The following is a 14837-nucleotide window of genomic DNA, read 5'->3' as shown; positions in this document are numbered from 1 at the left end:
CAGGAAATTGGTGGTAGGACACTGATGTTCCTGGGAAGAGCAGAGGTGAGGTTTTTCATTCTAGGATGAAAAACCTCACCTCTCTTCTGGAGAGCATTTTAGAAAGGCTGGCTTGTGATTTTCAAACTGAGTAAGCTAAATTTTGAAGAAGTTCTTTTGCTCTTTGGAGGATTTTACTTTCTCCATTTCATACTATTACTGTTAATGATAGACTTAAAAACTTGTTGTGTCTGAATAAAGTCATTGGCCTTTTGACTAATTTAAAGAGAATAGTCTGGAGTCTGATACTAATAAAACTTATTGGGTGGCCAGCAGAACGAATTTAGCTGAAGCTGAACAAATTTCCAAAGGCTTGTCCGAGAAACAGGATTATTTCCCTATTTGCTGTACCTCTTCCTACAGTCTACCATTCTGGATGTGCGTGCCTGCGCATGCCCAGAAACCACTTCTAAGTTACAAAGAAACAGCACATTACTCTTGTCATGTTAGCAAAGTTGCTGGACACAGGAGCAAAGAGTAGACTAGCACAGACTATGGCAGCTGGAAGGGATCTACAATGACCATCTCACCCGACTGCCTGAGAAATCTGGGGCTGGCCAAAAGTTAGAGCACGTTATTAAGGGCATTATGCAAAAGCTTCTTAAACACTGACAGGCTTGGAGCATCACCCAGCCTCTCTAGAAAACTGTTCTGCTATTTGACCACACTCATGGTAAAGAAATGCTTCACAAGGTCCAGTCTAAACCTCCCCAGTGCAGCTTTGAGCTATTCCCACATGTCCTATCACCAGATACTCGGGGAAGAACTTAGCGCCTCCCTCTCCAGTTCCCTTCCTCAGGAAGCTGCTCCTCACAGGACATGCTTCCAGCCCCATCACCAGCTTTGTTGCTCCCCTCTGGAGGCACTTGAGTACCTTAACAGCCTTACATTGTGGGACCCAGAACTGCACACAGCACTCCAGGAGAGGCTACACCAATGCTGAATACAGTGGGATAATCACCTCTTCTTACCGACCGTGCTGTGCTTGATGCACCCCAACATGTCGTTTGCTCTCTTGGCTGCCAGGACACACAGCTGCCTCATACTGAGACTGCCACTGGCCAGCACCCTCAGACCCTTTTCTGCAGGCCTGGTCTCCAGCCACTCCTCTCCCAGGTTATATCTGTGCTCTGTGCCACCCTGTCCTAGGCACAGAATCTTGGCATTTGGATTTACTGAATTTCACCCCATTTGCCAACAGGAAAGGAGGAAAGCACTCATAAGCTACCAGATGGATAATCCTTGTAGAGTCAATTGAGGTTAAGTTAGAGAAACCCTTAAAACCAAGCTATGTTCAGTGTTTCCCAGGAAATTGTATGCAGAAAGATTACAAGCAGCCCCACATACCCACTGTGTTTCCTTTTAGGAGCAAGTGAGCCGGAACATTCTGCACACAGCAGAAGCCCTCTCTGATTATGTTAAGAGTTTGTTTAGAAATTAAGATGGCTAACAAGAAGGACAACTGCCACATTATTCTCAGATTATCTGCATCTTTCCATGTGGTCATGACAAATTAAATCTATATTAATTAATTATGTAGTTATGACTATTAATTCTATAATCTCAAGCAAACCTCTGGACTTCCACCCCTTTTGATCAAAAAGGATTACTAAATCAAAAGGTATGCAACTTGAACACAGAAAAAAAAAATTCCACTTCAACTTAAAAAAAGGCAACTGGGGCAGGTAGGTGTTTGTGGGTGTAAAAATACCCAAAAATCACAAAGTCGGCAGGAAGATGAAAGTCAGATGCAGAAGGATAATCCAAGCAGATGGCCTAGTTAGGAAAAGATAACAGGCACAAAGAATGACTCACACCAGAAAGGAGAAGTACAGGATGACCTCCTCCAAGACAGAAAGCACCACTGAGTCAAGGACACAAGGAGGGCGGAATAGCTCAAGCAGTTGTCTGAAGGTCAGCTGTGGCCAGAATATGACTCTCACAGCACAGGAGACAGTGCACTAGAATTCGTATCACTAGCGAGCTTTGAACCATCTTTTAGTACACTCTACAAGACCTCTAACCCTTCACAACACTCTCATAGCCACGTGGGATCAAAGTGTGGCTAATAAAGTGTCTAAAACTGCCCAGGGCTTGTTATATTTTTAAATTTAGGTGGCCTGGGAAAGTATTTCAACACTGTACCTCCACAACACTGAAAAGCAGACCAGTCTGCAGAGAGCACATGCAATCAGACTTAGTAGTCAGACATAAAGAGCAAAGACTTCCTCAGTTTGCTCACCACAGGAGCAGCAAGGAATGGAATAGTGCTGTGCTGCTCCAATTCCCACAGTAAGCCCCACGTCAAGCTAATTCTGACCTCAGGCAGAGCAAGCCCAGTCATATTTCATGTCTATCCAAAGACATTCACACTGCATAAATTTACCTCCTTCTGTTGCACAATTTCTCATTTGTATCAAAATTAGGAGTCTACATGGCAAATCTAATCTAAATTCAATTTTCTGTTTAACTAATTTACTGGAAGTCAATGCTTAAAAAACTGAGAGAGAACAAAAACAATTAATATGTAGTCTCTCATACATTATACATTAAAAAAAGCTGAGCGTTAATTGAAAACAGTTGATCCCTAATTTTACAAAATCATTCAGTACAGCAAGTCTTAAGAGAAAAATCCTGAAAGTCTTTTTGATCCTTGTTTTATTTCTGAAAGAACTAATGACACTGCTTTAGAAAGAGGTCAGTTCACGCAGCTTTTCTGAATGAACAACAATGCTGTGAAAACTGGGAATGATTGATAGCCTACTGTTTGCGTCATTATGTCCAAATGTTTACCATTTGAGCCTTCAAGGAAGCATGAGACAAAAATCAAAACAAGTTTTATGAAGACTTCAACAACACTTGCAAATTAAAATTGTATCCAGAATTGTTTAGACATGATAGCAGTGCAAGAAAACTGCTTTCTTTTGCATTACACCATTTTTATCTTTGAATTATGCCCAATGTCTTAAATTTCTGGTGGGGAAGAGGAAAAGTCTTTCCCTCCCCAGAACTCTGTTTTCTATCATTTTAACCCTTTGCCTCTTCAAAGCATTCTGTTGAACTCAACACTGTTTCCTCTTCCTGCTTTGTAGTTATGTAAGATCATAGTGTTCCTCCCTTTCTCCTAATAAGATGAGTCACTATTTCTAAATGAACTGTTTACAGTATTAGGATGTTCATTTACAGGAACTTCATAAATGTGCACTAACCAAAATATTTTTTCCAATAGTTGTGAATTATTCACTTTTTTTTTTCCAATTTGATAAACGCTGACATTCAGAAATGGTACTACTTCTGGAAACAAAGACCCTTTAACTGGCAACAGGAATGCTATCACCAAATACAGAAAATCATGGGGAAACAAAGCGTGACTTCCTTGAAGCAACAGATAGATAACACTTAATTTTATTAACTGTCATAAACAACTGTGTTGCTGTAGGCAGGTGGTGTAATCCACCTAATCTGAGTAAAACTGAGAATTTTTGACAGTAGGGGAGAGTAGCCATGGTGTTATCTCTTTCAGGGATAGATAATTTTGATATTCATCAGTTTGAGAAAGAATACCCGTAAGTAACATGTTCTATCATACCAGGTGTGAGACCTTATGCTATAGTTGCAGGCAACAACATGATCTTAACATCCTCTCTTCCTTACCTGCATAGAAACTACAACAACACAGTGTAAGAGACCACAAGCAATATCAAGCTCTATCTTAGCCTGTTCCTGCATAATCCACTAAACCTTCCCACAAATAGCAATAACTCTGAAGTCATTTAAATGACTGCCTAATTTTCTGGAACTGCAACTACTGCAGACAATTCCACTTCACCACACAAGAACTGTCCAATTAAAGAACCAACTTTTGTCTGTGCAAGTGGCATCCACAAGCATAGGAAAAAAGATCAGACGATGAGTTTACAGGCTGCAGCATGAATAATCAGAAAAATCTGATCCTAACCCTGATTCTAAACACTCATGAACGGGTGTTCCATATTAAAATAAAAAAGCCATCTGTCATGAGCCTAGATTCAAAACTACATGATGCGCAGTCTATGAGAAGCAAAGCTGAAGGATTTTGGACTGTTGGCTGGAAAGGATATTTGTAAAATTTCAAGAGTGTAAAACAGTGTATGAGAAGGGCAACACTGGACAACTTTATTGTGACTTCCCTGAATAACTAACCAGGACATTGGTCATCTTGTAGGACAAATGAAAAGCAAGAGAAACTGGGAAATGGAAGAATGCTGATATAGAGGCACAGTCCCTAGGTGTCCAAATATTTTCGATTTTTGTATCCAGTGATACAGAAATCTGCTAGTAAACTCTAGAAAATTGAAGTCTAGGTAATAGAACATCACAGGACAAAAAGATAGAAAGCAAAAAGAAAAAACTAACAGAGCAGAAGTGACTGTTGACTAATTACTACCCCAGAGAACTAGATCTATTCCTGTTAGGAAATCAGCTAAGGTCTGAAACTCTGCAAAATTAGTTATGTAAATTATGGTGAGCTTAGTCAAAAGAGAGTTAGCTTTAGAGGATGCAAAAGCAGATACTAAAAGAGTAACAAAGGACAGCAAGAGCTATTACTGGAATAGATGATGAAGGAACATGAGCAGGAAAAAGAAGAGACATTGACATGACAGAAAATAAGACAGGTCAATGCAAGCTGAAAAGAGAACTGAAAAATAAGTACCCCTCTTTCTTGATGCTGCCATCAGGATGAAATATAATGAGACACTGCCCAAAAACCTAAGTGACCAGCTTGCCTCAGACTGGAGTATGAACAACTAGGGAGAAGCAAACATAAAACAAATACACACATACTCCTCCAAAAGAGGATAATCACAACTGAAAACTAAACACAATTTACTATAGTCAGAATATATATTTAATAGCTTATATTTATATTTAATAGTTTATATTTATATAGTTTAATATATTCAAATAGAACTTTCCATGTTTTACTTTAAAAGACTGAAAACTGAAATGAAATTGCCCATCTTCCAGGAAGGATTTCCAAAAACTCAAGACAGTCAGGAATAGTAGTCCATGAACAGCAAGCTAAATATATCTTTATTACTACACAATTCCCAAATTTGATTTCAATTGTATGCAGTCTTTAGACAAACTGAATTAAACAATAATTATGGAAATACAGTAAATAAAAATATACTAATACATAATATAGGTTTATCCATAGTAGAATTTCAGACAGAGGTGACTTTAATTTATGAACTGCTATGTAACTGAAAAAACCAGTTCAGTAACTAAACACAAAAATATAACACGCCTTAAAGAAAGACTACAGCAGGCTACAATACAGAAGAAGTGATAATTGCATTCGTTTGAAAATAACTGATTTTAATATTTATTAAACATGACAAGAAGGACTTCACTGCTTCTCAAACTTTATGTCAACACAGGAAGACCAGAACAGAGAAAATAACTGAAACAAATGAAATGTATCAATGTTCAATGGAAGGTGGTGACCTGGTCTTACTGTTTCTGTTGCCACATAACCACAACCACTGCCTATGAAGCAGCTAAATAGGAATCATGCAAAAAGAAAAAAATATTCCACTAATGAGAAAACAGATGATTTAACACACTTGCTGTCTAAATACTTACTCAGACACAAAATTAGAGAGGGTTAGATTAGATCAGTTTTAACCTATCCTTCTGGAATAAAAGTACTGCACAGTACTGCAGGAGGAGTAATACAAAGTGAAAATAAGTGCGTCTTCCTTGAAGGTTCTCTGAACATTTCATTATTCTTAGAATTCTTAAATGTTTCCAGTACCTAAAGGAGGCCTACAAGAGAGCTGAAGAGAAAGTGACAGGAAAAAGGGAACTGGCTTTAAACTGAAAGAGAGCAAGTTTAAATTTGATATTAGGAATTAATTTCTTACTCAGCAGGTGGTCAGACAGTGGCACAGGTTGTGCAGAGAAGCTCTGGATGCCCCATCCCTGGAAGTGTTCAAAGCCAGGCTGGATGGGGCCTTGAGCAACCTGGGATAGTGGAAGGTGCCCCTGCCCATGGCAGTGGAGTTGGAACTAGATGAGGTTTAAGATCCCTTCCAACCCAAATCATTCTATGTTTGCTACTAACAAAGACAGGCAGTCTCGTTGCTTTAGAAAATCAGGGTATCCTTTACAGTCAAGATAATTAATGTAATTGCCAATAGTTTTAAGAACTACACTGGCTTCTTAGTGCTTGTTCTAATTCTGCTGCTTTTCTTTACAATTTCTGACCATTACTACTAATGTTTGAAATGCTTGACACATATTGTCCCCAACTACTGTGCACACTGCTCCAACTCCACTGCAGTGACGGAGGACCAGAGAAGATTAAGCCAATGCTCCTTGCAATCTGAAGAGTTAGAGGATGGACTCTGAACAGAAGCCAATCTTTGCTTTTGGTAAAACAATGCCCATAACAAAGTCTTTTGTCAACCAGTTTTTCTCTGATTAACAGCTTAAGCAGATGAAACTATTTAGCAGAAAGGTAAGCACTGTACAAAACTTATTAAGCAGAAAAAAAAATTATAGACACATTTTTTTTTAAATATGATTATGTGTATATATAAATTTGAATAAAGGACGAGTTTGAGGAGAGACAGAAAAGTATTGGTTGGGATAATAACAATTCAAAGTTTTCATTTTTTACAGCACTTCAATGAACAATAAAAGCCTTGAATAAATAGTTTCATAAGCTAATTTAAATAAAATACAGTATTCTAAACAGTTACCCGCAGTCTGTAACAGTCCAAAATAATATTGACACAGCATTTTACAAAGACCATTTTCACTATCAATCTTTTAATGTCATTATTCAACCTGTAATTCTGACAGTGCTCTTTACACCGTGTTCTCAACAGTTGGTAATCAATGCATATATTCAACCCACATATATATATAAAAATACATTTTTTCATTGAAACATTTTTCTCAGCACAGTTAAAAGGAAGACTTAATTATATCCATGCTTCCTAAAGCAAAGGCATATAGACACTGTGGGTGGTTCTTGAAACCCTTCCCTCCCTCTTCTTGTGGTGGTCCCTAAGAATCTGGCAGCAGGAACAGCTCAATATACAGCTACAAATGCTGAGTCTGAAAACCATATATTCCCTGTGTTCCCACGGCACAAAGCTCAGTTACGGATGTCACCACAGACAAGCAACCACAATTACCATGAAGCTTCCAGTTGAATGAAAAGTCATTGGAAAAGAGAAAACCATAGAGGAAAAGAGGGGAAAAAAAAGTCAACAGATGGAGAAAAACAGAAAGAAAAAACTCATATTGATTGTGTTGCACTGAAGAAAAGATGCAGTTAATGCCACCAGTGAATCAATTCACTAAAGAGGGAAGTTAAATACAGCTTGTAAAATTATCTAAATGGCTTTGAAAAGAAGAGTAAAAAGATTTAAAAAACTTGCTTCTCCAGTATCTATTATACCTTTAAGCATACTTTTGCTGAGATACTATTTTATTTCCTTTGTTCAGAAAAATTCAGTAAACCTAAACTTTGTTAACTGAATAGTCTGAAAATCCAGACATGAGAAAGTTCTTAATTATTTTCTAATAAACCTTTGATAATGTATTCTGGTTTGTTACAATATTATTTTAATGCCTCCACCAGAATAAAGTGTAGATTAAGACAAAATATACAAGTTTACAAGAAAAATATTAGAAGACACTGAGTAAGGTTCAAAGAGAACAATTTTAACAAGAGTTTCCTGAATTATCATCATTTTAGAGATCACAAATTGAAGTTAAAGTGATATTATAGCCAGAAATATTAGTTTTTTGGAGGGTGGAACAAAAGAGTAGTTACGAGAGGCCTAAACTTTACTTCAGAAAGTGCCTAGGGTTTGCACACTCAAAGGTCCAGAGTTCTCACTGGTTTCAAGCACAAGCAAGCAAACTGTTCAGCAGAACACTCATGCTGATCACTGGATTTTTCTGATGCTCCTCTCCATAAAATGTGTGGATTTTTTGAACACTCAGCTTGCCTGCAATTATATATGAATGAATTCTCCAGGGAAAAAAGAATTAAATTCTGTTCCCAAAGGCAGTATCCAGCTGCCTAAGTTATAATACTTCTTGAAGCACATTCATTCTTGATTTAACCCTTCAAGAATCAGGTCTGTGATTCTTCACTCCACACACCTGACACTAAAACACACCCAGCCTGGGCACAAAGACAATAGTCTCACAGAACACAAAGAGAGATGAAAGGCAGAGAGTGATTATAAGCTGAATGGTTGTAAGGAAATTATGATTGCACAGCCAGTCTACAGCTCTGACTTCTAAACTTCAAATATTCAACTTCATATGGAGACAACTGCTTCAGAAGTAAAACCTTTAGGTGTGGTATCCCAGGTTTCCAAAACATGCTTGCAAATTAAACTCTCCTATACCTGTATCTCTTCTGTATTTTGAACTAATGGAACATCTGTTGACATAGGAAATTTGTTAAATTCTCAGTGATACAGCATCAGAGAGAAAATTATTTTACTGAATGAGTTTCATGGAGACTTCAGTAGCACAGATGTACTGTGGTTCTGCAGTCTCAGGAGTTTAGTCTACTTGGTGGAAAAGGGTGATGCTCTTCCTCATTATGGCTGCTAACATTTCTACAGGCAAAAGTCAAAAATGGCACTAAAAACAGTCTGGTGAGTCAGTTTTTTAATAGCTCAAAGCTGTATTAGAGCATGAACATTTAATATAGTGCACATTACATTTGAATAATGAATGAGTGGATTTAGTCAAGCAATAATCAAATTCACTTATTGGCTAAATTGAATAATCAGTGAACAGAGTATGATGACCTCTAGCAGTCAAGCCTAAACCAGCACTGTCCTTCCCTGTCTATGATCCTTAGCAGTAAGAATCACTGTTGTCATGAGCATCCATCTTTTCAGTTTCCTTTATGCCTGAACCTTTCTTGATCATCTCTTCATTTTGTTTTAATTCTGCTTCTTCCTTTTTTTCTTTCCATCTTTCCATGCATAAATTTCTGCTTTGTATTCCTGTCTACAGTACAGCAAACCCTGAACAGGCTTTCCTCAAGTCCTTTATCTGACAATCCCCAGCTCCACCTGACCACCTTTTCACCTGCAGCTTGTCATTCTGCCAGCTCAACCCACCCTTCCTTCTTTTAAACTTCTGATTCAATTTGCTTCTCCAAATCCCTTCTCTGAATCACCTGGCCAGCAGGATATCTACTCGTCATTCTTGCACAGATGCCTTGCACAAGCTCTGTGCATGCTCCACAAGCAACATGCTTCTTTTTCTCCCAAATCCTTTTATCATCTCCCTACCCCACTTACTCTGTCCAGGTGTTCGCATTTATTATGTCACGTTTTGGCTTTTGCCCCAATCTCTTTCATTCTGCTACATTGTTTATAGTCACCCTCCCAATCACATTTAATGATTCCCAGATCTGTCATTTTCTTCCAAATTACTTGCTCAGTCAGACTCTCACCCCTCTCCACTGGCTCTGTTTATCAGTCTACCCCCACGTCTCAGAAGCCCACACTGTTTTCTGCATTTAGCTCAGACAGCTTCCCTAGCTCTCCAGCACTCCAGAAGGGGAGAATGCCCACAATACAAGAGGCACTGAATGACAGTACAATACAAAGCTGTGTTACAGGAGAAAATGTGCCAAGTTCTGGATAGCTCACACCTATCTGAGGGACCAGATCTATTAAACTCTTAAGTTGGCAAGTTGTTCAGTAAAAATTGGGCCAAATTTAAGCAGATGTATACTGCAACAGACAAGCACATTCCAACACTCCAAAACCCACTGAATTTCACATCTCTCCTCATATGTGTAAGAACAGTACCTACTTTAGCTTCTCTTCTTCCATTTTTTTTTTTTGTCAAGGTTGAATAAATGTAAGCTTTCTTAGCTTTTACAAAAACGAAGCAAGCAATTAGCACAGCATATTTCTGTTCTGCTGTCCAAGTTTGGTGCTTTTGTCAACATCTGAAAAGAAGGCCTGATGGGAAGCATCATCACTAGTACTCAGACAGAATTGTATTACATTCACACTATCAATAAGGGCAGTTAACTAGCACATTCACCATCTGCAGTTTTGACAAATCTACATAAAAATTGTCATCCCTTAAATCCTGGAATAACTTGTGCATAAATACCTATGAGTTTCTTTAATTTCATTTGTGCTCTACTGCCTTTCAAGTTAAAATGCATCCATCCTTCTCAATAATTTTTTTAAAATTCCCTCTGTACCTTTTCAGTTGGGTCTGTATGATACTGACAGTTAAGTACTTAAAGGTGGTTAAACTTGCTGGTGCTAACATTCATGTATCTATTGGTATCTCCCTTTATCTTTTGGACAGTTAGTGGAAAGCATTACTTAAAATAATGCTCCAAAATGTAAAAGAGCTTTATGAAAAATGGACACATGGTCAGCAATATTCCATATTTTTATTACCTTCTGTTTTTGGAAATTGTTCTCATGTGTTAACAAGTATTAAACAAGGGTTGAAAAAAGTACTTTGATATTTTAGTGTATTTCTAAGATCCTGATACTGGGAGAAATCTGTGACAACTGTTTAATTTTGAATCAAGCAACTTCTCTGTACAACAAAATCTTGCAGAATTTTATATTGATTTCCAATTCAGTACTTTGCTGTCAAAAGATGCTGATACCACACCAGTCAATTCTGTACCAAGATCTTCTCTAGAATATCACACAGTTCTCTTAAGTTCCTCCTTTACAGGTACAGGTAAGACAACAGCACAAAAAAATTAATAACCTTTTGCATTAAGTAACTTTGATCTTAACTTGCAGAGTACACAACTGTTACATTTATCCCTCCTAAAACATGAATCACAGTTCCAATACTTGTAAGCTTTGAGACTAAAATTACATCTAAAAAAGCCTATTTCCTGAATAAGTGCAGATCAACAAATGCTATTGTATGAAATAATATGCTACACTGATTGCTCACACAATACTAATTCGTAATCATACATAAACTATTATATACTTGTAAAAATCTCTTACTGGTACATTTTAAAAGGTTGGACTTCAAGAACAGAAAAAAGCATTCTGAAAACATCTTCAATTTCTATCAGTTTTGGAGTTTTACATATAAAAAGTTTTTGGAATACAAAATAAAAGGTAACTTAAAACCTGCTGACACTTTCATATTTTTTTTAAGTGCAGAAAATAACATGGGAATATTTTTACTATGACCATCATAACAGCAAAAGAGTACAGGAATTTCAGAATAATATTTCTAGAGATTAATTTTTCAGGAGTGACTAAGGACTCAATCTTACCTTCTTGAAACCATGCAGGGCACAGTAAAGAGCCAGGAATGAATGAAATCTGAAACTCTAGTACTGACATTTTAGTTCTTCCTCCAAAATACTCATATTAAAAAAAAAAACCAACAAACCAAAAACACAAACCCAAAAAAAACTATACCAAAAAACCCCAATAAATCAACAGAAAAAGAATTATCTTATTGGACAAAAATATTATTTCTGCAGTACCTTCAGTGGCGATAGCACTAGGACACACATCTTTTAGCAGGTCTCCCAAGGTATGCAACTGTCCTCCTGAAGCAATTGGTCGAAATAGCTTCTGTATAAAAGGTCTCTCTGTTGTTGCCTGTTTCAATAAAAAATAATCAAACCAAACAATTAAAGGACCATGCAAATATGTAGTATTAGCACTTCAGACAGGTGCACGATAGGACAGAACTGAAGGTTGCACCAGAAGAAACATCTGGTATTTCCACATTCCCCCTGACCCACACCTTGCTTTTCATTCATATCATGAAATGCAGGGAAGGTTTTGTTTATTAACAATTACAAGCAAGCTGTCACTCCAGAAAAACAGTGAAGATTATCCACAGATAGTGTCATGGAAACAAGTGTGTTAATTATTTTTTTAAAGCCCCAAATCTTCTGTTATGGGAATACAACCTGCTTTAATAAAAAGCATTTTAATATATCCTTAGTTAAAAAAAAAAAAAACAGCAAGCAGTGAGAACAAACTACCTACTACTTAGGAGTTCATGATATCCTTATATATTTTGCCAAGCCAAAGTAATACTTTACCCTTATAGCTCAACAAGTGATTTTTTTCTCAGTAGATTTTATATAAAAAATTTCAAACTATTTCAGCTTCAAGAATCACTACCAACTTACAAAAAAAAATGTTGTGCTTTGACAGACAACCTAGAATCTTCTACCTACTTAAGGAATCAGTCATATGTAAAGAACATATATGGCCCATTTCTGCTGCAGATATGCAAAGGAATCCAGAATTATTTCAACTATGCATCTTTCAGTTTAAAGCCATTCCCTTTCTCCTATCATCACCTGCCCCTGTAAAAATCCCTCTCAGCTCTCTTGTAGGCCACCTTTAGGTACTGGAAGGTCTCTTTGGAGCTTTCTCTTCTCCTGGCAGATCAAGCAAAACTCCTTATTCCCCATATGCATTAGCATAGTTTCCAGGACAATCTGCTCCATGATCTTTGTTGGGCACTAAAGTTAGACTGACTGGCCTGTAGTTCCCTAGGTCTTCCTTATTTTCCCTTTTTAAAAAATGGGGTTACATTTCAGCAGGAACTTCACTGGACTGCCATAACTTCTCAAATGTGATGGATAGTGGCTTAGCCACTTCATGTGTCATTTTCCTCAAGGTATGTGGGGGTGTCTCTTACCCAGTCCCATAGACTTGTGCACCTTCAGATTCCTTAGGTGTTCTTGGATCTGATCTTCTAGAGTGGGTAGTTCTTTATTCTTCCAGTCCTGCCTTTTCCCTTTTGGGATTTGGGCAGTCTGGCTGGAATATTTGCTGGTGAAGACTGAGGCAAAAAAGACACTGAATACCACCCACGTTCTGGGTAAACAGGTCTCCCATTTCTTCTGGAGAGGGCTCACAATTTTTCTAGTCTTCCTTTATCCCTGACATTCCTATAGCAGCTCCTCTTGTTCCCCTAATGTCCCTGGCCAAATAGAATTCTATCAGATCTTCAGAACTTTGTTAAGTACTGTGGTTCTGTTAAGGTAGCTCTCTTCTTTGGGTACCTGTAAAAGCAGCTCTGGGGCAGCAAGAACCTGACATTGCAAAGAAAGGCAAAGTTGTCTTTCCTGGTAACCTGACATCTCCAACCAAACCCACCACCTGAGGCAGCGAAGTTAAAAATCTCATATTAAACCAACCCAAACATTTAAATCCAGCTCCAAATTGTTGCTGACAATTTTCTGCTAGCAGCTACCTCCCAAAAGCAGCTGATGTGCCCTGCATTGAGGATGAGTGGGCTCCAGCAAATGAGACTTTCATCACATACTATCTTAACTGGAGCAAGCAATACAAGCCAATGCCCTTTTCAAATTCAGTTTCCTACCTCTCAGAAAGTGTCTCCCATCCTACTATGGTAATTAAAAAAATATAAACAACTCAATATCAAGAGGTATGTTATCTCCCAGTGGGGTTTTATGGGCAAAAAAACAATCACTCAAACAAACAAATTAAGAACAACAACGCAACTGTCATTTGCAGGCAGGGAGTCTTTGCCTAAGAGTGATACTCTAGCTCAGAAAAGTCATTTCCTAGCTGCTCTAGTCACTTCCCTATGTCCTCAGGGTACCAATATAGGGATATCATCAGTGCTAAGGAAATATCTGAACATATGAAAAATCATGGGAGGCACACAGTCAGCAGGATGCATCCAGCTCAGACAGATCCACACTTGAAAACTGAAGTCTGGCACATTATGCTGAACAACTATACATGCAAAACACTATTTAAAAAAAAAAAAAAAAAAAAAAAAAAAAAAAGAGGGAAATACCCAATCCCTCTAAAACATTGTTTTAGTCAAAACAATTTTGTGCCAGGTTTAGTTTTTAAAAATAATTGTATATTCACAGAAGTCCAGTCACAACTCCCAAGTGCTTAACGCCTGAAGTAGCAGAAGTGGAAATAAACAGAAGTATGTAGTCAAAAGTTGTTATCATCAACAGACTTTTAAGATAAGAATTTCCCAAGTGTGTACTGCAGTTTCTCATTATTTATTAATAAACTAAGAATGATTTTTCCCTAGCTATAATAATTTAATGCCAAGAGGGAAAAGCCAAAGTTGTATTTTCTCAAGTCTCCCACATAGTTGCTGACTGCTGCAAACAATATCCTTAGCTGCTATCATGAAACATTATAGAAAATGAATTCAGTTTTGCATTTTAAGTGTTAAGCAACACAGATGTGGTAAAGTAAATAAAAATCACTGGTCTTCATCAATGTTAAAATGATAAAAGTAACTGCATGTTGTTTATACAAAGACTGTGGTTCACAAATCTAATCCTACAGGCAGAGTATTACCCCAAGATGCTTACACACTTCTTCCTTCACAAGCAGCAGATGCTTTATGCATTAAAAGAATCAAAAGAAAAGTCCCATCCTACATTCCACAACATTTACAGGATAACTTTTCCAAGTGTCTTAGTCATACAGGAGCATAGTTTTAGAAAAAGCTTGCCATCACCCTTTTTCATGTGTAGTAACACGAGACCAGCTTGAGTACAACTTTCTATTCCAGTCCTGCCATCCCTGCAAGTCCTGGCCAGGCTGGATGGAGCTTTGAGCAACGTGGTTTAGTGCAAGATGGCCCTGCCCGTGGCAGGTGGGTCGGACTCAATGACCTTTGAAAGGCCCCTTCCAACTCCATTCCAAACTATTCTATGATTCCATTTACTACAACAAGACATTAAGGAACAGCCACCTAGAATAGCGCTTATACAATGTTGTGTTTTG

General features: G+C 37.7%; 1 protein-coding gene across 7 annotated transcripts in view; it reads right to left on the bottom strand.

The window, feature by feature from the left end:
* The window catches only part of ATG5 (autophagy related 5), a 73684-nt gene that overhangs the window by 15572 nt on the left and 43275 nt on the right, over positions 1 to 14837 (bottom strand). For all 7 annotated transcript variants that reach the window (XM_059842356.1, XM_059842360.1, XM_059842362.1 and 4 more), the window contains one exon: positions 11570 to 11687. In XM_059842356.1, the coding sequence (XP_059698339.1) occupies positions 11570 to 11687 (118 nt within the window). The remainder of the gene's footprint in view (positions 1 to 11569; positions 11688 to 14837) is intronic.

This window comes from Haemorhous mexicanus, chromosome 3 (genome assembly GCF_027477595.1).
Source record: "Haemorhous mexicanus isolate bHaeMex1 chromosome 3, bHaeMex1.pri, whole genome shotgun sequence".
In the NCBI taxonomy this organism is placed as follows: domain Eukaryota; kingdom Metazoa; phylum Chordata; class Aves; order Passeriformes; family Fringillidae; genus Haemorhous; species Haemorhous mexicanus.
This window is presented reverse-complemented; position numbering and strand designations above follow the sequence as displayed.